General features: G+C 34.4%; 1 protein-coding gene across 3 annotated transcripts in view; it reads left to right on the forward strand.

The window, feature by feature from the left end:
- Positions 1 to 24,758, forward strand: part of GABRB3 (gamma-aminobutyric acid type A receptor subunit beta3) — a 91,453-nt gene that overhangs the window by 60,336 nt on the left and 6,359 nt on the right. For all 3 annotated transcript variants that reach the window (XM_072412915.1, XM_072412904.1, XM_072412924.1), the window contains 5 exons: positions 2,396 to 2,616; positions 10,095 to 10,177; positions 12,567 to 12,704; positions 21,016 to 21,168; positions 23,187 to 23,431. In XM_072412915.1, the coding sequence (XP_072269016.1) occupies positions 2,396 to 2,616; positions 10,095 to 10,177; positions 12,567 to 12,704; positions 21,016 to 21,168; positions 23,187 to 23,431 (840 nt within the window). The remainder of the gene's footprint in view (positions 1 to 2,395; positions 2,617 to 10,094; positions 10,178 to 12,566; positions 12,705 to 21,015; positions 21,169 to 23,186; positions 23,432 to 24,758) is intronic.

Here is a 24,758-nt window from a genome sequence, read left to right on the forward strand (position 1 = left end):
TTGAGATCAGGTTCTCCAAGTTGTTGATAAATCAGGTTCCAAAAAAAGGAACATACTGCTTTTGTGTACATCAAAAAAAATCATAGGGAATATCATATTCAGAGTCACCCAGGAACATAAAGGGTATTGTGTACCCTATTTGATGGACCATTGAGGGGAATTGAGGTATGCTTGAAATAATTACATAACCAATGCTAATATAGAAAACAGACATCTCTGCTTTGGGAAAATCTTTGAGCTTTTTACAATTCATTTAAAAACTGTCAGGCAAACCCAGCAGTCAGCAACCTCAGTTGCTAGTCTGCTTAAGCTGCTCCACCAAGCAACCCAAATCTTTGATTAAAAAGCAACCATTCGCCTTGCACCATTGATTTACCTGCTAAAAAATCTATGCTTGTTTTAAAGGGAATTATAACCCTCAAATCTGGGATGCATTCTAGCACATACAGTCTCACGTTTCCCTGAGGAAGCCTAGGAAAGGCAAAACACATCGGGGTTCGAGACTGCAGTTATCACAGTTATCCTGCATACAAGCAGCTCAATTATATAACTTCTAAATGGGATTAGGGACTTTTTGATAAGGAAATTTTTTTTTAGTCTTGAATATCAATAAACTCCAGAAGCACTGAAGGGGTAAAGACTACAGGACTTAATGTCATTGTTTTATGGTTGTACTTTTGTTTGAATCTGTTTAAAATTTGTCACTGAAATATATTTTCCCTTTATTTATTTTCCCTATTTTACAATTCTTATTGAACAACAGACTCATAAAACCACATACCAAACACATGGGGCATTTGATACTTAGTAGTAAAGTAGCACCGCACCAAGAATAGGAAAGTTAAGATGGTGTGTAACGTAATGCAATCAAGCATACCCACATATAGCGCATAAATTTCCTAAATATCTTGAGGTCAAATAATTTAAATTTGCACCTACATGGAGGCAAAGTTAAGAACAGACTTACCGTATTTATGTCACAGTAGGTGTGTGGTAGGTAAAAGCACTGATGACAAAGTATTTATTGGTATATATTTAATTTCCATTTCCCCTTTTTTCAATGTCACAGATTTTTTTTCCAGTCTGGTTAAAACATGTACAATTCACTAAATTTTAAAAATGTAATCAAAGTCCTCTTTACTAAGTTATCCTTCCCAAAGCATTCAAAGGATATACAGTATGTGGCAAATCACTTTTCATTGATGTCTTCATTTGTCCATACTTTTAGCCATAAAATATAGTTCCCCTTTGCTATGCTACCTATTACCTAGAAGGATGCCTTCTAGCATATATAAAGTAAGTAGTTGGTAGTATACACTATTTTGTTTATTCTTGCTTCTCTAATTAATAAATTACTTGGGACAGTAGTAAATGGCAAGCTCTTCAGGGTGGTGTCCTCTCCTCCTCCTGTGTCACTGTCAGTATCTGTCTGTCATTTGCATCCCCTATTTAATGTACAGCGCTGTGTAATATGCTTGCGCTATAAAAATCTTGCCTAATAATAATAATAATATTGATAATAACATTAAACCCCAATGATAATGCAATCATAATACATCTGCACTTTTAAGGCTCTTCTTTTGTAATTGCCATTCTCTCAATAGTATGTCAGCTCTGGTTTACTTTTATTTTATATTATGATTGTGTTATATTTGAATCAATTGTAAACAATACTCAATACATTTTTTAGGGTAAATTTGGTCTTTCACTGCCACATAAAATTTTCTCATTTAGTGTGTTGTTTCTGGTTGTGAAATCAATAGTATGCAGCTCTCAATCTATGTTATAGGATATGTAGGGTATGCATATATATCTGTGTGACAAAATACCTGGTTAGACAGTTACTCTATTATAAATTCAAGGTAATATGCGTAAAACATTAATATTTTTAACCTTTATTTATAAAGTTCCAGCAATTTATGCAGCACTGTAAATTAAATAGGGTTTGCAATTTACAAACCTGCATATTAGACCAATTAGTCCCCCCACCAAAGTCTTCACCTATAACATTATATTTATAGGTGTCATGATTATATTTGTAGGTATGGTTGAGCTATAGATTTACAGAGAGCCTTGCTATTTATAGGAGAGTTGGCTACTGGAATATGAAGTACCAAGTCTAAAGCCCCAAACAGCTTGGGAAACTATTACTATTATCTGATATATGTATATAGCTTAAGACTTTTTTTGTAGGGAAATATTAATATGATGTGATTATTATAATGTGATCGCTAAAGGGTTATTTTGGGTAAAGGGTTACTCTTTTTTCCCATCACATCTTAACTTGAGTGGTTCCCAAATAGATAAATGATGTATATCATCAGATGTATATCATCAGAAATATAGACAGAAGGAATCCTAAAAAGGCATTCAGTTATATCTTCTCTCTTTACAGGACTATACTCTGACAATGTATTTTCAGCAGTACTGGAGAGACAAGAGATTAGCTTACACCGGAATCCCTCTTAACCTCACTCTTGACAACCGAGTGGCAGATCAGCTGTGGGTTCCTGACACCTATTTTCTGAATGACAAAAAGTCTTTTGTACATGGAGTTACAGTGAAGAACCGCATGATCCGTCTCCATCCAGATGGCACAGTTTTATATGGCCTAAGGTAAGAAAATTAACCTTTAATTCATTCATTCCTTTTATTATATACTTTTTATTGAACTATAATGGTATTGCTTGCCTGTGTTTTAGAGAAGCACTCTCCAACATATTATCATATTATGTATTATCTATCAGATAAGTGAAACTAAAGTGTTTAAGACCTACCTAAAGTGCAAGATGCCTCATCAATGTTATCTATCCCTAAATTTCCAAGGCTATCCACCTGCTGCCTAGTCCCTGCTTTTTGATGTTATCATCATTATGTTCTTCCTCAATGTCCCGTTGCCTTTATGTGGTGTAATAGGCCAGATGTGCACTTTTCTTACATGGTTGTGACTAGCAAGGTTTTCTGTTTGGCCACCGAAAAAAGAAACGTGCGCAGGGCTCACCTGTCCCGAAAAGCAAGGCAAACTCACGACCTAGATTCTGTTATGCAGATAGCTCTGCTCTGCTTGACCTGTCTCACCAGGCCATCCAACCTGCCTCCCAGAATTGTATGGTGCTCTATCTTTCGCTAGTTTCTTGCCAATATTCTCTTCCATTACAGCAGCCTTTAGCTTTGGTCTAGTTTGGCATATATTTCTCATTTTAGTTTTCTTCTTTTTCCCCCACTGTCCCTATGTGTTCTGTTACTGAGGTACCTGTTACTGGGGTACCTACCTGTCACAACCTCATTGGTCACTAGGGAATATGTATGTCACTGGGTATCTGCCTAGTAGTGGAATTTGTCTTTTGTGTAAATATATACTATATATATATATACCATGAAAGACGGAAGACAAATTACCACAATGGAAGTAAAGGGAGAGGAGCGCAGCGGGGTGTCACTCACTCGTTCTCCCCCCTCTTCTCTCTATAGAGCAGAACGTCGCTGTACAGTGTTGGTTCATTTATCTTTTCTGTCTTTTGTCGTTTCTGATAAAAAGACTGATTGTGTCCACAACCTAACAGTGTGACATTTTTTTAAAAGAAATTTTCAATTTGTGCACTGTTTCAGAAAACTGTGCACATCTGCTTTCTATAATGAGGTAACATAGAGCAGCTTTTAGGATTCATTTTCATATTTACACTCTGTTAAAGTTCAAAAAGTCACCCAGTTACTGCACTGTTGTTCCATTAACCATCTAAATGCATAGTTAAATTTTTTTTATTATTGCCATATGAATCACATTAGAGTGCTGCGGCATTTGAAAATAACTGATAGTTCTAAATCTGCTGGTAACCTTTATGCATTTCCATTATATTCTGAAAAATCTATTCAAAATAAACTTGAACTGACAGTATTTTAATGTTGTTTAGTTCAGTGGCGTAACAATATCAAGGTAGCATCTTGTTCCTATAAATGTATCTTTCAGTTGTCAGGGAACATTGGTTGCTAGTTATTGTGCTATATGTATATATCATTACCCTTGTCAAAAGTCGTTATTTATCAGCACTTTTTACTGAAAACTTTGTATTTAACACTTTATTCTAATGCTATGATTCACCATGTATTCTCTGTGTTCATGTTCACATTTGCTCTTGGGTTTCTCAGTGTTGATGGACAGCTATCTACTGCAGACACAATAGTTGCCTTTTAACATGATGAATAAAGACGTTCATAGCTTCAGTTCCCTGTCTGTGTTTATCTATATTCATTTATCTATATTCATTTGCCTTCGTAGAATAACTAAACTTTTTATGTTTTAAACATTAGAAGCTGCATTGACTGATTATGATCTAACAAAATTTACCAATGATGTGTGTGTACCTTAATACATATATCCACATATTAAACACCCAGAAACCCTAAATGACAGCTTACAATGCACTGGTGATCAGGTTACTGAACAATATATCTAACAATTGTTTATTCTACAAACATGCATATTTTTATTAGACAGAAAGCATGTTGGGTTCCAGCTTATACAGGGGGAAAATAATATCAATGATCTGGAAAAATCCATCCTAGCCAATTGTTCTTTTCACTAACAGTGGCCAGGAAGGATAAGATTCAAGTTCACTGCAACTATAAGTTTGAGGTACATCCTAAACTATTGACTGAACATTTTTCAGGTTCGCCACCAGAAGAAAGGACCATGTATAATGCAACTGATGATCTTTTCCATAGTCAGTTGAACAAGAAATTAATTTGCAGCTCCTTTTTTGTTAAGTATAGGAGTACATAAGAGTCATATTGCCAGTTTAGGAGCTCTTAAGAAAAGCTGAGGGAGAAAGGTTTTTTTAGCTCAACTCTTTTTTATTTTGACTTTGGTACATGTTGTACATAGTAGCATCTGGTTTTCCATGCCTTTTGTTTGACAATAGCTTGCCTATTAGCCATACTTATCCACAGTGATAAGCCATGCTAAGTTCTTTTTTTCAGTTCATATCAAGAATAATTTCCGTAGGTCTCGGTCCTGACGCGTTTCACCAGTAGGCTTTTTTAGGGAAGCTAGATTTAAGGTTGTACGTTGAATGTTCGGTTAATATTGCTTCTCCTTTCCATTGGGCCTTTGGAGTGTATGTTTTATTTGATAAATGTGGAATTTTGTAGAGTAGATGTAAAGTTAAAATTGTATATAAAAGCTGACATTTTGGGTGGATAAAGTCAGAAAAGGTTAAACCTTGTGTTAAGTTTTTTTGTTGTTGTCTGAATTCCTGCTGGGGCATGGACCCCAGCCACAATCGCCACTGAGGCAATAGGTTGAGTTGTGATCAGAGTAATAGATGAAGAAAATTCCTGCAATGTGGACTTGGAAAAGATGTGGAAAATTCCATCTTTGACTATGGAAAATTTGGAAGAATACTTAGTGGAGTTTCTCAGCTTTAAATGCCAGTCCACATATGTTATGTGTGATAATACAAACATATGTTCTGAATAACTTCACTCCTCTTTATAGTTCGCATTAAAATATGTGCTTTTCATACACATGTATAATGTTAGTAAACAAGAAAAAAGCCTGATTCATCAAATACTGTATTCCCTGCGTCACAACTGACTAACACCATATATTTACTGAGATGGTGAATTGCTAAGAGCTGACAGAAACCTGTGTTAAAAAGGTTAATATTTGACTGTGCTTCATTACTCTTCCGTTGAATCTTAATTGCTCTGGGACTCCCCACTAGCTGTTTTCAATATGCAGGGAGATTTATCATGTTTCTATTGTTGCCTGTCTTCAGACAAAATTCGTCTATTTACTATCATTATTTCAAGCATGTCTGTAAATGTCACCTATAAACAAATCTGTCTTTTCCTGATGTTGTCAACAAGGGTTGACCACGTTAATAAGATAAATGATTCTGCCAATGTTAGTAGGTGGCCTATAGATATTATGATCTAATGAACTTACCTACATCAATAATATTTTGCAACAAAAGTGGCAGCTAGAAACAGAAAAATACTTACCTGCAATAATACTAGGCATAGACAATGTGGTGAAATTTAAAATGTATCACTAGGAAAACATTTTTTGGGGGGTGCTTATGATGCAGACAGGTTAGAACATGTTTTGTATTTCCCCATTGGAAATAATCACCGATTCAATTGACCTTTTGACCATTAGTAATGGGAATATAAGTAAAAGGGAAATCCAAAATGTTAGATTTGTCCCAAAATAAGAAGCTAGGAGGAAATCTTACAATGAGGATACCCATTTGGTCAGATAGGAAAATTCCATTTACTTTGGGAGATTTCTTCCAACTTGGTAAACATGGTAAACAGATCATCGACTGCCAAGAGTTTTCCTCTTTTATACTTACATACATTTTAAACATTTAGGAGGAAAACCCCATCCATCTTTTCCCATGGACTACAAGTGTAGCTTTTACAACTGCACCTAGATGTTATATAAATCAAGTTAAGTTCTATTGCATTGTGTAGCTGTGTCATGTTTCTTGTGTGTTCTTAAGTTATTTTTTAATGTATATATACTTACCTTTTCTCCTTCTCTGTGTCATGCCAACCATAGTCTCTTTCTTCAAACTAGACCTTTTTTATATAGACCATAAGTTTAACATTACAATATTTTTTAAAACACTTTTAAAGTCCCTTGAACTTTTGTAGCAGTTAAACATACCTGAGATCGTGAAGTTAGTGTCAAATAACAGGCTAAAGTGGTCCAAGAGGACCCAGACTTGAAGTAAGTGCAAGAGCACCTGGAAAAGGATTTACAGTGCTTGTATCTCCTCATGCAGGCATTTATAAAGTAAGTAGTTCTAATAATTATGCAGAAGAAGTGTACAGGGAAGTAAAAAGGGACAAAATCTCTCTAATATTATTTAAACCCTTATAAACCCTCTTAAAGGTTCCATTATTTCCGATAGAAACATATATATACATTTATGGGTGCTTAGAATCACCAAATACTGCAGCTTACTTTCTTTAATTTTGCAGCCCAAAACTAATGGATGCAAATTTCAAACATGGTAATTTTAAAATTTGGGGAAACCATCCCTGTAAACTAAACTTTATTTTTCTGCCTCCTTTTGGTATTCATAAAACATGGAGCCCTGGCTTCATATGCTCTACTCTGTCCAGAAGAAGGAGGCTTCTCTTGGTGCAGGAAAGTTATACTGCTATCAGCCTGGAAGTATAACAGAAGCTGTACTGATCCAGGGAAATAACAAAGAGATTTGAGGGCTTTAGAGAAAGCACCAATGTTTCTGATTAAGGGAAAGCAGATACAAAAAAGTAAGAAGGTTCTGCCTAAATGACAGTAATAGTTTTAGGTATTAGTATTTATGATTCATGAAACAACTAAAAAGAAAAACATAAATATTTCTTTAAAAAATGTAAAGTTTTGTCAAGTGTTAAAATATTTTTAAACCGTTCATACTCTTTACAGCTAAAAATTATAAGCTAATTCAACCAGAATAAAAATAGCTTTAATGCAGTTTACCTCTTGGTTTAGCAGCTGGCAAAAAGCAATAGAACATGTTTCCAGTAGCTAACTGTTGTTTGTGACACAAAAGGATCAATGCATCATGTTGCCTTCATAGTAAAAATACATTTTACTTTGCTATAAATAACATGAAGTGAACCTTGTAAATGGAAGAAACCATTTAAAGGAAATAGATATAAGCAGGAAACAAGATTATGTACTATAATATGACCTTAATGCAATCTAGTGTAAAGCAAAAACTAAAATAATATTATTTAAAGTTTGAACAGACTTGCAAACTTAAGAAAAGCAAAGCCTCTAGTTTTAAAGGACAGGTATATTTTGCATTGTCACCCATTTTAAGATGCTACTTGCCTGGTTGAGAATATCAATGTAACTACTTAGGAACACGCATTTTTAGAGAAAACTAAGAGGACAGAATACCATTTTTGTTACAGAATGTTCCATTTACACCAATATATTGTTATTTTATTCATATAATTAGTACAGCTCTATATAAAGTTTTTAAATAAATTACATAAAATGTAGATTTAGTCACGATAGTCATAAAACAAACTCACTTTTCTATATTATGATGACTTCTTTTCTTTTTAATATTATTATGTCTAATATGGTGATACAGAGTCACTTTAAAATGGTTACAAAATCTATGTTTTTCAAATTCAGCATCAGATTTTCTTTAATTCTCTTATCCTTATTAAGCATATGCTTACTTTTCTGCTGCTCCTTTCCTGATCCATTGAGGGGCACAAATTGAAGGACATATTCAGTTCTTCTGCATATGGAGAAGCATTGATTGATTCATGATTTTCTCCATTTACCAGTGTTGACCCAACAAGCTAGTATAGGAGGGGGAAGCCCTCTAAAAGCTATGACAGGGACATATAATTTACAGATTACATTTTATTTGCTCCTGGCTGAATGGAGCAAAGGGGGCAGAGAGAAGTGAACCTGTTCTATTTTCCAAGAAAGCAAAGCACACATTCATTTTAAGCCAAGCACGGCAAATAATTACACTTATTATTTTATTGTTACATTGTATTTTGTGATAAAATGGGCCTATAATTGGGTTGTATAATGAGCCTAAAATAGGCTTAATAAGTGTATATTTTACCTAAAACCAGCACATGAATAAAAATGAATCCACGGGCAAATCACTACTGTTAATGTAACTGTATGGGCGAGTTGTAAATTGTTTTGGTCAGTGCTAGTAACAAAACATCATCCCATGATACTTGTAGGGCCTAAGGGAAAAAGAGCCTTAAGCAGAAAAGGCTCAAGTGTCTACTTCTAAGGTTGAAAACAGTCACAGTTTTTGACGATAGTGACTGAGAAAACTGTATTTATTATTTCTGTCCATGCTCGGAAAAGAAGAGGGTGCTCTCTATTGAACAAATTACATAAGGTATTGCAGTGAAGTGAATGTTTGCAAAGTGCATTAACCACTGGCAACAAGATTTTAGTTTTTTCCTTGGGAAACTAAAATCTAATTATCTAATACGTTTTACTGCACTTTCTACTTTGTACTAGATGATAAAATCACACTATATATATAGACGTGAATCTTACAAGTTAACTTAAGGTTTGTTTTTAACGTATTTATCAATTTTATTTTTAGTTTTCTTATAATTTGTACTTGTGACATGTATGTACTGCTCACTGTAGACATTTACTACCCACAAAAATGTGATGCGCACAAGTTTTTCGCTTGGTTGATGTGTTATTCTTTATGAGTGAATGCACAAACTTTAAACTTTTGTGGTTTTGATTTCATTTTTATTAATATAATTGAAATAATTATTTCAATTATATTGCATAATCTACAATATTTTCTATAGAGTGCTGTCCATAAGTTCTGGGAACAGAAATAATTATCTTCTTAAAAAATGTGCTAATGCTGTTTTTAAGTTCAGTAATGGAATCCATGTAATTCAAAGTAAGGATTTATTTCTCTGATCAGAGAAGCACCATGTGGTCATACACATCTGTTTGCTATTAGGCAAATTGTGGAAGGGTCTTAGTTATAATGCCATTTCCCAAACAGAATGCTTTAAGTTTTTGATAGAATAAAAGTAATATGTTTACTAATAATATAGAGAATTATTCATATTACCCTATCCAAACAGTATCATCTAGTATTAAGAGGATTTGTGCGACAAAAAGAAGCCTATTTCCTTCAGTCCATTTACAAAAGTCCTCATTCCACCTGTAATTATTATCAGTAGGAGCTTAGCAGATATAGATCTGGACAAAATATGTAATATTATGCATTTTATAGACAAGCCACAGTGTTTATCAGTAGCTGAAACCTGGAAGGTAAAACTTTTAATCCAACCTGCTTTTTATACATTACCTAAATAAAAAATGATTAAAAAAAGTTCAGGTACATTTTTGTAAAGAGGGGATCTTTTCTCCCTCTCTCTGTTAATCCATGTAAGGGTTACGAATACAGCTATGCACCATCATCCTTGAGGTTTTTTGTTACACTATTCATTTACAGTAATACACCAAAAGTACCTTTAAATCCTAGCAATATATATTTGCTTTTTTAAAACTTATTTGTGCATTTGTTTTAATGTGTTATTTTATTTTTTAGAATAACAACAACAGCAGCATGCATGATGGACTTAAGAAGATATCCTCTGGATGAGCAGAACTGTACACTGGAAATAGAAAGCTGTACGTATTCATGCTCTAGACACTGTTTGTTAAGGAAGAACATTTCTGTACAGGCAAGCTAATGATATATGTGTAACACATTTAGTCATAGAATGAAATAGTTGCTTAGTGATAACTGCAATCAAAATATTTATCCCTAAAAAAATGAATCAACTTCAACATTGACATCAAATTGGAGAAAGGTTCATTCATGTTTGCGTTGTTATGTAGATTACTACTTTAGCTGTCTATTTTGATTAAATGTGACTGTAATACCATTCAATAGTTTTCTTCTTTGATGTTAACTTAAGTCACCTACCTGTTCAAATATAACATAAACCAGTTTAAGATGTATGTTTATAGGCTCTTCAGATCTAATCATTTGAGATAAGATAATAAAATAGAAATTTGTACTTGTGATAATTTTATCAAGGGCATAAGAGAAGAGTAAAACATATACATTTTTCTTGTCAGTCTTATTAGCCATTGCTTGGTTGCAAATCCAAAGCACTAGAGGACTAATGCTCCAATTTTAATCACATTCCATTTGAATAGAGAATATGAAATTTATTTTCAATGCACTTTAATATGCATGAGTGGCCATTTAACAGAAGCCCCAGGGATGCTGGAAAACCCTGTGATTATCAATGTGAATGTGTGCTCATAGGAAAAGGAATTTTCTTTCCAAGGCTTTCCTTTTTTCCATATCAACATATTTTCCCATACACTAGTAATGTATATTTTATTATGCATTAGTATATTTCTTGTATAATATCAAAAAGTATAAAATTTTTTATTTAATCCTAATTTATCAGTCTGTGTAACCTATTAACATTTGTTAGAAGTTACTGTTCTTAGATATCAAAATTGTCACAAAAGAGTGATTCTATACTATAAGAAACTAGGTAACCCACTAGGAGTTTGTACATGCAACCTACCTATGTTCTTTGAAATAGAGGAACACTCCACGATGATACAAATCCACATTACAATTGTAAAACATCCTCAAGTTTTAAAAGGCTTATTTATGAACAAGGAAAAATGAATACATATCCTCAGTCCTTTAGATGTTATGCTAATATGTAGGTTGACATTTTCTGCGCAGAAGTGGAAAGGTCCATAACAGTAGAACACTTTTGAAATTAAAACCACATTTTTACTCTGAGAAATGGGTTGGGAATGGTTTATTTCGGCTTTTCTGGATGACATTTACCAGTGTTTTTGTAACAAAAAATATTATATTAGGAGGCATGTACGAACTCTTAGTTATGTGGCCTGCATGAAAATGCAGAGCAGAGTACACATTCCATATAGCAGCCTTTACCAACCCTTTTATCTATGTGGAACCCCTGAAATAATTCTCAGGCTTCAAGCAATGCCTCCTAAATTGTTGGCCAATGGAAAGAATGCACTCCTGCAATGGTGGCCAGAAAAAAAAACTTTAGACACCTAAACATTATTTGAGTCATGTAGTTTGCTCTACCAATGGGTGTTGACCCCAGAACTATGTGGGCATCATCAAATTGGAGATTAATCAACTACAGCTTGAGTGAACCCTGGAGAAACTTGTGGGGGTTCCAACGAACCCTGGTTGAGAATGGCTGAAGTTGGAACTCTAAGGACTGCATCTGTTAGCCAAAGTAGAGTGAAAGAGGGTGCTGACTTGAAGGTTGACTGACATGGTTGTGTGTTTCTATTAGAACTTTATCTCTTTATAAGCTACATTGAGATTTGTGTTATTCTCTGTTGTTTTACCAGGTTTCAAAGTTAGGCAAGAAAAAAGCTAATTATCAGGGTTTTACAGTAGAAAAATCCACACAGTCCAAATCTTTAGAAAAGTATATACATTTTTCCTGTTAATAAATGTAAAAAAGCTCATTTTATTTTGAGCATGTTGATAATACACATTAAAAAACAAGATTACTCTATTTAATATCACTTTGCAGAAATCAATTACATGTAGCAACCCACAAAAAATCAGATATCATCAATCAAAAGATAGTGTAATCAGACTAATGAAAACAGTTCAGAGATAGTTTGATATGGACTATTGCATACCATTGCTCTCTGAACTACATGATTGCATGAAATTCATCAAGTGAAAATTTCCCCCTAACACAGCTTGGTCTAATGTAAGACAAGCAGAGGAAATAAATTGAAAATTGTGGGTTTTGTTTGTAGTGCAGACATTGCAAGCAGGCATCAGAAGGAAACATAACCTGTAATATTTGTATTTTTTTTAAATCAAAGCATAAACTAAGATAGCTTAGATATTTTATTTAGTTTGTTGTTTCTGTAGGCATAAATTAGTAATAAATATAGTACAAAATAGTCATATCTTTTGTACAAATGATAGAGGAATGTGTATCTTTTACTAATGAAAATTGTCATTGCTGTGTAATCTTTGCAGATGGCTACACAACAGATGACATTGAGTTCTACTGGAGAGGGGGTGATAATGCTGTTACTGGTGTTGAGAGGATAGAACTTCCTCAGTTTTCCATAATAGATCACAAGTTGGTATCCAAGAATGTTGTCTTTGCCACAGGTAAGAATCATACCATTTATATTTATGTACCCCATTTTTGTTTCAAAAATGTAAATCCCTCTTGGTTGGGGAGGGTAAAGTACTGCCATTTCTCAAAAAAAGATTATCATAAAAAATCAACAACTGATAGTAACCAATCAATTATCAGTTTCATGTATTAAAATCAGTAAAAAATAAAGATCAATTGGTTGGTATAGTTTACTTCCATATTTCCAGCATTATCCTTACTGCTTAAAACCAGTAAGTGTAAGTGCTTAAAACCAGTAAGTGTCCTATTAAGTATAATGTACAAAGGGCAATGTGCAGTTAACACAAAAAAACACTAACTAAAATCCTAGGTTAAGGTTCACCAAAGGTAACCTTTGTCATGGCTCACTATGATATGTCATTGAGGACTGGGTTTCCAGGCAAGCTAAAATTGACAATTAAAAAGCAAATGAATAATATATTCCAGGCCTGTAATATTAGTGACCTTTATACTGTCAGAACACATATTAAACCTACTTCTCTACAATGTCTTTAATGTGTGTACAATGTGTGTGTATATATATATATATATATATATATATACATATATATATATTAGGTTAATATATGTGGGTGTGTCCTATTTATGTTTATGTGCTACTCTGAATTGTGAATTGTAGAATGTGTTCACTTTGTCGTTCCTTCATACTGTCTCCTTGTGTGAATGATCCCCACTGTTGCTGCAGACCCACATTGTACTTAGAGAATTAGCTGCTGAGGGTGTACAAATAAACATTTTACCTATGGTGGGTTTAACATAAGGGTACAGCATGTGTTAAATGTTTGCTTGGTTAGAGTTTAAACATTTATAGCGTAAGTATGTTTACAAAACTACTTAATTGGTCATAATTTAAGAAAACCAAAAATTAAGGAATACCCGTGTTATCCCCAAACACACAGGAGCACTTAATATAAATATTATGCAAATACATATTAGCAACCATATAAAATATGCATAATTTTCAGAACTCCTGTTTCTATGAATTCTGTCCTTAGAGAGAGTGCATATGTCAAAGTGTTTATACAGCCACTTAGACTTGCACCTGGTTAATAACTAATTAACTGACTTTGCATATATTATATTTTTTACCTTCATTTACAGCGTTTCAAAAGGAAGCATGCAAGAAGCTTGTAATGATTTTTATTCTGTTTTGTGTCTACTTATGTAAATATAGATGTAAAAATGAAATCATACAGACCATATTTTCAGTGCTCTAACACAAAGCACAAAGGTAGAAATGGTTTCTCTTTACATTTAATTCAGTTAAAGGTACATCAATCCGATATTTTTTGATTGTTATTAGTGAAGAATTACAGAATTGAGGATATTTGGGTGGCCTTATTTCTTTGATAGAAGTTATCTATGATACAGATGATAGTAATCCTTTGACCTTTATCATTGAGTTTACAAGAATACATTTCAAAGGAACGCTGAACCAGGCACTTTTTAAACTCCGGACAAAAAAAGCAATCCATTTGGAAATATGAATAGTTTGGTCAGGGAACAATTTGGCTTTTTAATTAGGCAACTAATATGATGGCAGGTGTAAAAATTGTAGTCATTATAAATATTGCAGCTGTTTGTTTTTAGTAAAGGAGCACAAAGCTACCGCCTACGAATGACTGTAAGCCTTTAAATACATACCCAGTATTTAAGTATTTCAAAAGTATTTAATAAAATACTTACTGGACCCAGCAAGTTTCAATCTGTCTTTATTTTATTCTTTTGCTTCCTCTCATGCACCATGCCTCCATCTTCTTTCTTCTCTCTACTAACATCCCTGATGCTAGTGACTGCTCCTAATCTTACTCAGCAAATGTGGTTCTGCATTATCCAGTTGTGTCCAACAAAAAACTTGACTTGCTTTGCACATCTGGGAGACTGGGTACCAGGTCATTTATATTACTGCCAATGTCTTATGTAAAATCACTGCAGCTTCCAGGGATATAGGATGTACAGTAGGTAAACAAAGACTGTGGGATTACTTTTCAGTCCTCCTTGCTGTGGTGAGAAACCAGAAAAGTCAGATATAAATGAGAATTTATTCTAAAAGTAAGTAAAAAAAATTAGAAAAAAACAGAAAATGTAAAAAGTATGTTTTCCATTTTTTTAAGGGGCAAGCTACCTTTTATCCTAACATTGATGATAAGTTTGCTTTAATTATCAACAAACCTACTGAACGTTAAGTACAAAATCATATCACCATTGACCAGCACTGTTGTTGTGCTACCATGATAAGCTTAATCATAAAGCTAATCATGTAAAATTTTTCTTAACCCAGCCCCCCCCTTACCCCGATGACAGCTGTAAAGTTTGGATTTTCCATTACCTTGAAATTTTGTGATAATAGCCATCAGGAAAGATAGAACCACCTCGTCTATGACAAATCTGCCAGGGACACAGACAGCAATATATATTTGACATAATTGAAAAGAAAATGTATTCACTATACATACAAATGATCATAGGTAAAAGCTATGGTATTATCCTGAAAAGTAGGGTTGGAATATGGATATACTTCATGAATTGGTAAGGCCTTATGAATTTTTCATCCTTGAATTCCTCTCAAAAACAGCCTTGAACTTTGCTTGCATGACTGCTTTTGACCCTGTTTTACTCAACATAGACAACATTTGCTTGTCAGCAGGTTTGCCTCATGAGGAATCCACAAATAATGATGTTAGCTTGGGTGAAGATTCATCCACTTCTGCACATAATCAGCCTATCTAGGTATCTCTAGATCAAAATGTAAAAAGGATTATCCCCAGTGGGGCACCGACAGCGAACAAAAATAAACTGAAAGGGGTTTTAACCTCTCAATTTTCCATCCAACACACATAAAAAATGTATTTTCAGTGATACGTACACTTTAATAATAGATCAGAACATGCATGGGATGAACATATTGGGTGCAGAACCATTCTTTTAAAATAATCTGAGCCCTGTGGCACAATATTTCAGCAAAATGGTGTCATGTAAATACTAATGAAACTTTTTGAAAGACTTGCTAAAGCCTTTTACCAATTTAAGCCTAGTTACTCTCTGTTGAACTCATCCTAAGACAGTGATAAATTGGAACTTCAGACTGCCATTTACATTGTGATTTAGAACAGCAGCAATGACATATTGAAAAGAATGATATGTGTGGTTGAGGGGATTCTCTAAATCATAATACATTGACAGGCTGTCAGAAGACCAAATTCCTTTGCAGATGTAAATGCTTTGTAAAAAGAAACATCTAATCACTTCTAGACTACAACTGTCTATGAAGAAGCTTAGCACCAGTGGCAGTTCAGGGAAAAAAACATAAAAAATAGGAAGGCCCAAGAGACTTTGCATTTTTTGTTTATTCTGGGGATCCAAATCTTTCCTAATGGCAGAGTTTGATTTGCTAATTTCCAAGTGAGTTTTCCTTGCATATATAAATTGATTTTGAATATAATATATAATATTAATATAAATATATATTGAGTTATGCTCAATAGATTGTATTAAGAATTTCATTTAAAATAGATTATCAAATAAACAATGAGAAAAATATTCAATTCTGAACATTTTTCAGGACAACAAACCAACTTACAATCTTAGTAAAATAGGCCCAGAAATAATGTCAGTGAAAATTACTATATGTCTAGTTCTAACATCAACAGCAGCCAGAATGTGAACAGTTTGCATTGGGCACAATATATACTTTAGATAAATGTAAAAACATAAGGAACAAAGCAAGTTAGACAAAATGATGAAGGTGATAATTTTCTTCTCTTGAGTAAACCATTTAAGTTAGAAGCACAGGGACTGCCACTGCTAATTCATCTTTTAACAAATAATATAGTCCTGGCTGAATACTGTTAAAAGTTTGTATGAAAAAAGGAAACATTTTGCTAATAAACAGGTTGAAAATGTTGGTGCATATTTTATATATTAAAAAAATGTTTTAGAGCTGCGTCTACTAAGAATTTAACAGACAGTAATTAAACATGACTTTTAATAATGCAGAAGTAATGTCTACTGGTGCCAAAGGATCTTAATAATGTATGATATTAAAAATGTTGCATGTAAATGATGACACTGGTGCTACAATGGACAAAAGTGGACCTTGCTGTACATACAACAGTCACTGCATTATTAAATATTTACCTGGAATAAATGTAAATGAATGATTCATTCAAATTAATTCTATCTTTATAAATTATATATTGACACCAAGTTTGAATTAACCTTAAAAGACTCTTTAGGGAAGTTTTGTCAATTGTGAGCTTAATACTTTTTTTGGCTGCTACAAACATTGCTGTATTCATTTACACAACATTATATATATATATATATATATATATATATATATATATACACATATACCGTGTTTCCCCGAATATAAGACACTGTCTTATATTTATTTTTCCTCAAGAAGACATAAAATGGCTTATTTTCAGGGGATGTCCTATTTTTATTAAGTATTTTAGTTTTGTTAAGTATTATTATCAGGGATCCAGTGAGAACTGCACAGTGGAGCTGGGATGATATCTCTGGACTCAGTAGCAGACTGCTTGCTGAAGCTTTTCCCCTATCCCCTGGTGTGGGGTGAGAGACCCACAGACTGTTGCTGGTTGGTGCTGTGGGAGAGAGACCCACAGTGCTGAGTAAAATGGCAGCCACAGCTTTACTTCTTCCCCCTGAGAACACACATTACCTAAAACCGAGCGTCCTGCTCCTCACTTCACTGAGGGGACTTTTACTTTCACTTTCTATGTCTCCCTCTATGCCTCAGCTTGCAGCAGGCACAGAACGACACGCCTATCACTATGTCTTATTTTTGGGGTATGGCTTAAATTGCGCAAATGCTTAGAAATCCTGCTACGGCTTATTTTATGCGTATGTCTTGTGTTTGGGGAAACAGGGTATATATATAAATATATATATACATATATATATATATATATATATATTTATTTATATATATTCTAAAAGATTTTATTTAAACTCCAAAAAGAAAAAAATAACATATTTCAGCCCATTGCCAGTCACTGTGGTGGCCACATTAGCTATCTTTTTTTGGCCTTTTTTGCTCTATTATTATCTAGTGGTCCTTTGAGTAATACAATTCTTGTTCATTTGTGGCTGCCCTCTTTCATTCTACAATATATTTGAATGGAGCCATGGTTGCCACGTAGGCTGGAAAATACATTTACAAATGTGTCTCCAGTGCATGACCGTTTAGGGGTTTACTAGTTTACAGAAGAAAGATAAAATTGTTTTTTCTTAAAGCTGAACTCTCAGAAAGTGAAGGACACTACATTCAGGCAATATCAACAGGTACTTTCTACTCTTGCAGAAAATGTTCTTAGGGCTGAAAAATGAAAACTTATGCTTACTCGTCTGGTAAGCTAAAATATAAAGGATTCAAAACATTTGCTAGCAAATTAGTTTGAATAATTCCATTCCAGGTTTGCTGGAACACCCAGCCTAACTGATAAAAGTGTACCCTCTCCAGGTTTGGGGAGCTTTAATAAATAAGGCCCATTGAAAAAGGTCATTCATCACTGCAACACAGTACATAACATGGATATGGTTACTACTACCATCATTTTACTGGCCAGGTCAGTGAAATGGTTCAAAAGGTTGGATCCAGCCAAAATAAATTACCAACCTTTTTGGCACAGGCCTCAGATAAAAAAAAATGGGCCTGATTTATTAAGGCTCTTCAAGGCTGGAGAGGATACACTTTCATCAGTGAACCTAGGTGATCCAGCAAACCCGGAATGGTAACTACTATGGTGCTAACAACTAGCAAATCACATCTAGGAAATTAATTCAAGGTTTGCTTGATCATCCAGGTTCACTGATGAAAGTGTATCTTCTCCAGCCTTGGAGAGCTTTAATAAATCAGGTCCAAATCAGTACCTGAAGCTCCTTACAATAGGATTTCTCTCCATTTCCTATCTTAGATCAGGTTGGGGTTGGGGGTAATGAGTAGGTTGTGTATCCCCAACATCCTTCAAGTTACAGAGCTTCAAATGAAGTAAGGGATGGAGGAATTCCTCATTCTGCCAGGAGGCACTGTGTTGCTCTTAGGTTTTGATTGGTAAAAGACCTTGTTGAAAGAAATTTCATCAAATTATCTAAGGTCTGAGGAAATATATAAAAAGTCAATTTCATATTGATGCTCGCATAAGCCACTAATCATATACAGGCTAATTTATTTAAAAAAACAAAATACCATATACAGTATACATTTAAAAAAGTATTTATATTTCTACAGTGTTTTGCTCAGAAGGAAAAGCTATATTCAATAACTGCAATAAATTTATACGCGCATTTCTATTTTGTTTTAAGTCCTGACCTTTTGTACTTCATCACATATTCTCTGAAGTTCACATAAAATCTTGAATATTATATTTTACAGAAACAATTCATAAAATGCAGAGATAGATGTAAAATGCATATCCACTCAGTCTTGGTGCTCTGCATTGTCAGCACTACAGTGATTTCTAAAGTAATATCAGAAAAAAGAAGCATCACCTCATATGAACAAAACACAATCTACACATTACTCAATCAGTTACGTAAAGTAATTTCAATGTTTAAGAAATCTTAGCCTGGCATGACCAGTCTCAGTGCTAATCCATTTAGATAGCCAGAGTTTCTGATCTGCTTTTCATGTGTTGTGTTGTAAGCAGTCCCCAAATCTTGGCTGTGCAGATCTATGTTTAGAGCAGGGGTGTCAGACTCCACATACAGACCAATATTTTCATATAAACAGTTCGTCCTTGTCTCTTGGTAAACCATATTGTGCTAAATTTACTGCTGTCTGTTAGAAAGATATTTAAATAATGTGCAGTTCTTGGTCCTTGCGATTTAGAGCTAGACAGCCCATGTCATCAAAATTGTAATATTTATTGTGCAGTTCAACCCTTTTAAAAAGTATTGAATATTCCATTGTGTGGGCTGGGCTTTTCCTAAAAAATGAATTACCTCCAATGGGACTGTATATATTTTACCAACAGTATCTACCAAAAACATATCTTTCTGTTCCCCTAGCAAAGCTTTCTTCTCTTAGCATTAAAAAGCTACTACATTTTGCCTAATCTACTTTTAGGAAAATGTAAACTTTCTGTATAAATCTCACATAACTGAAAATAAATTATTTTATATTGGGTTCTGTTTCTCTTTAAAAACTACAAGATAAGTATAGAAAACCCGAGGATGCAATAGCTGCTGTGTTTGGGTTTCTAGGTTACATAAGAAAGCAAGAGAGATAGAGAGAGGATCACTATTGTATCATAATGACCTGAGGGAAAATAGGAACTTACAGTTTCCAGAGATAGCAATTAATCATTTGCTTCAATGGCTAGTTTGGGCTGGCGGTGCTAACCTTTTTACAGCCATACACAGCGAGAAGTGATAGTTACAGACAAATTGCTATATAAAATGTGCTTTTCTTTTATATTAGTTTTGCCTAGGATTCTTGTAGTGAGGCCAAAAATAGGTCATGATGTTATACTTTTATTTTGTACCTTGCATAGTAGTTTAACCCAAAATCCACTATCAAAACTCTTTCTGTTGAAGTTCTTCTGTCTGTTTCCTTGTATGGACCTCAAAATCAATGTACTAAGCACAGTGACACTGGCTGTTCATGCAGCATGTTTATTGTGGTAGCTTCACTCACTTAACACTTCCAGCTGCAGGTAAAAACATCAACACATGATATAAAACAATGTATACATTGCAATGCTGTAAACATTAAAGAGGTACTCACATGCTAGTACTAGGCAAATTTGGAAACCATAGAAAGCGAAATCAGAGTGAGCTATTGTTGTACAGAAGAGGACCATGTACAATTGTCCAAGACTGAAGGTACAGTTTGCATTCAGAAATTTAGAAATTTAATTTCAGAAACAGTTATAAATTTGCTGTATTAAAGTCAATTTGCTTTTAGGTACTAAAAGAGGATTCATAGTAATTAGTAGGGCACAGGGTATTGTTTTCTTCTGGTAAATATCTTACATAAAAGAGAAAACTGTAATATTTCCTTGTAAAAAGGATTTGGCAGGAACTATAATGAAATAACATATGCAGACATTTTTCATATTTCTAAATGCTATTAACTTGAAAGTCATTTTGTGTTGCTGTGACAGGCACATAGCTACAAATGCAAAAATCAAATTTGCTGTCTTTTCTGAATACTTATTCACAAAAATGTAAATATCAGATTAAGAGCATAGTATTATGTTAATGTATCATTTCATCTACCAACTTTTCTTATTTGTTTTTATGTTTCTGTTACAGGCTCATATCCTAGACTTTCCCTAAGCTTTAAGTTAAAAAGAAACATTGGATACTTTATTCTCCAGACCTACATGCCATCTATATTGATTACAATTTTATCCTGGGTTTCATTTTGGATCAACTATGATGCATCAGCAGCAAGAGTTGCACTAGGTATGAAATTTGATTCTTTCATGTGCTTATCAACTTATAGTGTACCCCAGGAGAAAGTTACCTAACACTTATGAAAAGTAACATTTATGTGTATTTCATGGAGGTATTAGCAAGAAAAGCAAACCATAGATATTTTTTGAATATTCCCAGATTTGTTGGATAATATGGGGTGTCTGTGGAGAATCTATTTAATTAGCAGGCACACTGTAGCAGGCCTGTAGACAGGAAAGACAGGGATAGGGTATCAAATGATACTTGATTCTTAGATGACCATAGGAAACGTTTCCCCTTACATTAGTGGATACAAGTGAAAACTTTTCTTTGGTGGCAATTAACATGGAACATTGATGTAAATATACATCCTATGGAAGATACTAAAATCCTAAAAACAATGTCAGTAAAAATAGGTAATGAGAAGGATTACTTCTGGATGGAACATATACTTTTTGTGGCTATGTGACTTTCTTGTACTGCAACTATATTATTATGTGACTTAATGTTAAGCTATATATATATCAGTTTGGTGAGAATGCCTTTAATTGGACAGACCACCAGCTGTTTATAAATGAATCTATTTTGAGCAGACATCTAGTTAATATCTAACTTTTCCAAACTATTAGAATGATTAATGTGAAACTTTCCATATCGCTGACAATAATACTTCCACTGGCATATTTCATTTCATATAGTAAAATTTGGCAAAAACAATAAACAATTCTAATTCTACTATTTGTGGGATTTAGTTTCCATTCTTTTGTTGGCTACTCAGTCAGGACCAAAGGTTTTCGATATTTGGCAGATTCCCTTCAATGTGCAGTACAATAAACCTAATAAAATCATGCTGTGGAAATGATGTAAATTTGCTATGATAATTCATCTTTCAAAATGTTGTTTCCATAGATAGCAACTTTATCTGCAACTTATGTGTAATGTGCATGTTCCAGATTGTTCCTCCTTATTCCCTGTAACATTGCCTGGTTGAGAATCAATTACTGCCATTGAAACATATAGACATGGAAGATTCTCCCCCAGAGATTGTTTCAGTAAATGTCAAATTCACTGCTTTACAAACAGACCCCATAGCGTTTATTCTGCTTTAGTGTAGTTGTGAATCTTGTCGTTTGGAGCAGACTAAAATATGACACACTGTGGCTTTTTATGTTATATTTATATTGGTAATATGTACATCCATCACACAGCAGAACCAGGCAACAGACAATGAGCTGATATGCTGACTTGGGGCAAATGTCATATGTAAATTTAGCAATAATTTGGTTATTTGCACCACCAGTTTATATAAACAGAAGCTGCATTTTTAATGAAAGTCTAGTTAGTTTGCTTGACTATATTACTGTCAAAGTGTGCCCTACAGTGTGGGTCATAACCTGATCTACAAAATATCTTCTACACTGTAAAAGACAATGACAGTTAGATTAAAGTGAAGCAATTTCTAGTCAGGTTTCTTTTTTCTGATTAGGGATCTAATTGGTTGCCCTTGGCAACAGGTTTACCTTTATTTATTTCTAACTCTGGTTTCTATTAATAAACCGCTTTGCCTTTGGTTGACAAAAACTGGGGAAAAATTGAGCAATTGAATAACAATCAAATTAGATTCCTCGCTGGAAATAATAACTCTATTAGTTGTCTTGGAAATTGCTTTAGTTATCTTTGCCCTTTTGTTTGTGTGCTAGCCCTTTGTCTTTTAAAGCACGTATACTCTCTGGCCCCATTTCCAAAAACACCTATTATTAGAAAGTGAAAAATGTACCTGAAAAACAAAAGAAGAAATATACCCTACACTAATATGATGCAAAGAGCATTAGGCATTATTAATAAATATATAATTTTTTTAATAGAATAAAAAGAATGTTTCTTATCCCCATTTTTTATGACATGGTGTCTGTGCCTAAATGAAAAAAACTCTACATATTCTGTGCAGTACTTTTATTCTAAATGTCAATTGAGTGGTCTGCATGAAACAAAATATTTAAATAATAATTGTTTTCTTGTGTATTTAGGAATAACTACTGTCCTGACTATGACGACCATCAACACTCATCTCCGGGAGACATTGCCTAAGATCCCATATGTTAAAGCCATTGACATGTATTTGATGGGATGCTTTGTATTTGTGTTCTTGGCATTACTGGAATATGCCTTTGTTAACTATATCTTCTTTGGAAGAGGCCCGCAAATGCAAAAGAAGCTGGCGGAGAAAACAGCCAAGGCAAATAATGATCGCTCCAAATTTGAAAGCAATAGGGTATGTAATATTGTGTTGCATGTTTGTTTTATTGTTTAATATTTGTCATTCGAAATAAAATGTATCAAAGACTACACAGGAATAATGAAGGGATTTGACTGTCCAAGGGTTTTAATAAATACTTTAGGTACGTCTGCTTCAGAAGGTGTTTCTTTTGGGCAGAATTTCCCACCTGTCAACTAATAGAAATGCCTGTCAACTAATAGAAAAAATTAACAAGCAGATCTCAGAGAAAGAAGAATGCTGTGTTAAAGATTTTCTTTATTGAGGAGCAGTGCTGCTTATGCTGTCCATCATACCCATAAATGATAGCAACAAAGCCAGGAGCTCTCCAAGAAGGCAACATTAACAAGGGGCTGCTAGGGGGAAATAAAAATTATTTTGTGTTCCGTTCTGGAGCAATTTTATTTCATAGGAGGTATCATTTTAATAATACATATATTTTTTAGGGAGCTACTCTTAGCTTTAGACAGGTGCCCCTGCCACCTTCTGCTACCCTGTCCTGTCTCCTTCAGTCCTGGATAAGGTCTCATGCTGCCTGTCAGCCATCTCATCATGGATGTCTGACTGATTCCTGAAACTCAACCTGGATAAAACAGAACTCATCATCTTCCCCCCTCAAATTCCAAATCCCCTCTGACATATATCTAACTGTTAACATCACTCTTATTCGGCCCTCCCCTCAGGCATGTTGTCTTGGCCTCACCTTTGATTCTGCCCTCTCATTTACTCCCCATATTCAGGTCATTTCCAGGTCCTGTCACTTTCACCTATGCAACATCTCCAAAATCCGCACCCCATCCCCAGAGACCACCAAACTCCTTGTACATGCTCTTATCATCTCTCGTCTGGACTACTGTAACCTCATCCTCTCTGGTATTCCACTAATCTGACTCTCTCCTCTACAATCTATTATGAACGCCTGAGCCAGAATTATCCATCCCTGCCACTGCTCCTCTTCTGCTCCATCTCTTTGCAGATCTCTTCATTGGCTTCCATTTCACGTTAGAATCAAATTCAAGCTCCTGTGCTTTGCCTTCAAATCCCTCCACAGTCCTTGTCCCTCTTACCCTTCCGACCTGGTAAAAAAATACTCCCCCAGCCGCTCTCTCTGCTCCTCCGATGACCTACAACTGACTTCCTCACTCATAACCTCATCACATGCACGGCTCCAAGACTTTTCTAGAGCTGCCCCAACTCTCTGGAATGGTTTTCCTCGTCCTATTCGGCTTGCTCCTACTTTCTGCTCATTTGAAAGAGCACTCAAAACCCATTTTTTCAAACCTGCCTACCCATCTTCTTCTGTATTTTGAAACCATCACTACTT

The sequence above is a fragment of the Pyxicephalus adspersus genome, chromosome 1, assembly GCF_032062135.1.
Source record: "Pyxicephalus adspersus chromosome 1, UCB_Pads_2.0, whole genome shotgun sequence".
Lineage (NCBI taxonomy): Eukaryota > Metazoa > Chordata > Amphibia > Anura > Pyxicephalidae > Pyxicephalus > Pyxicephalus adspersus.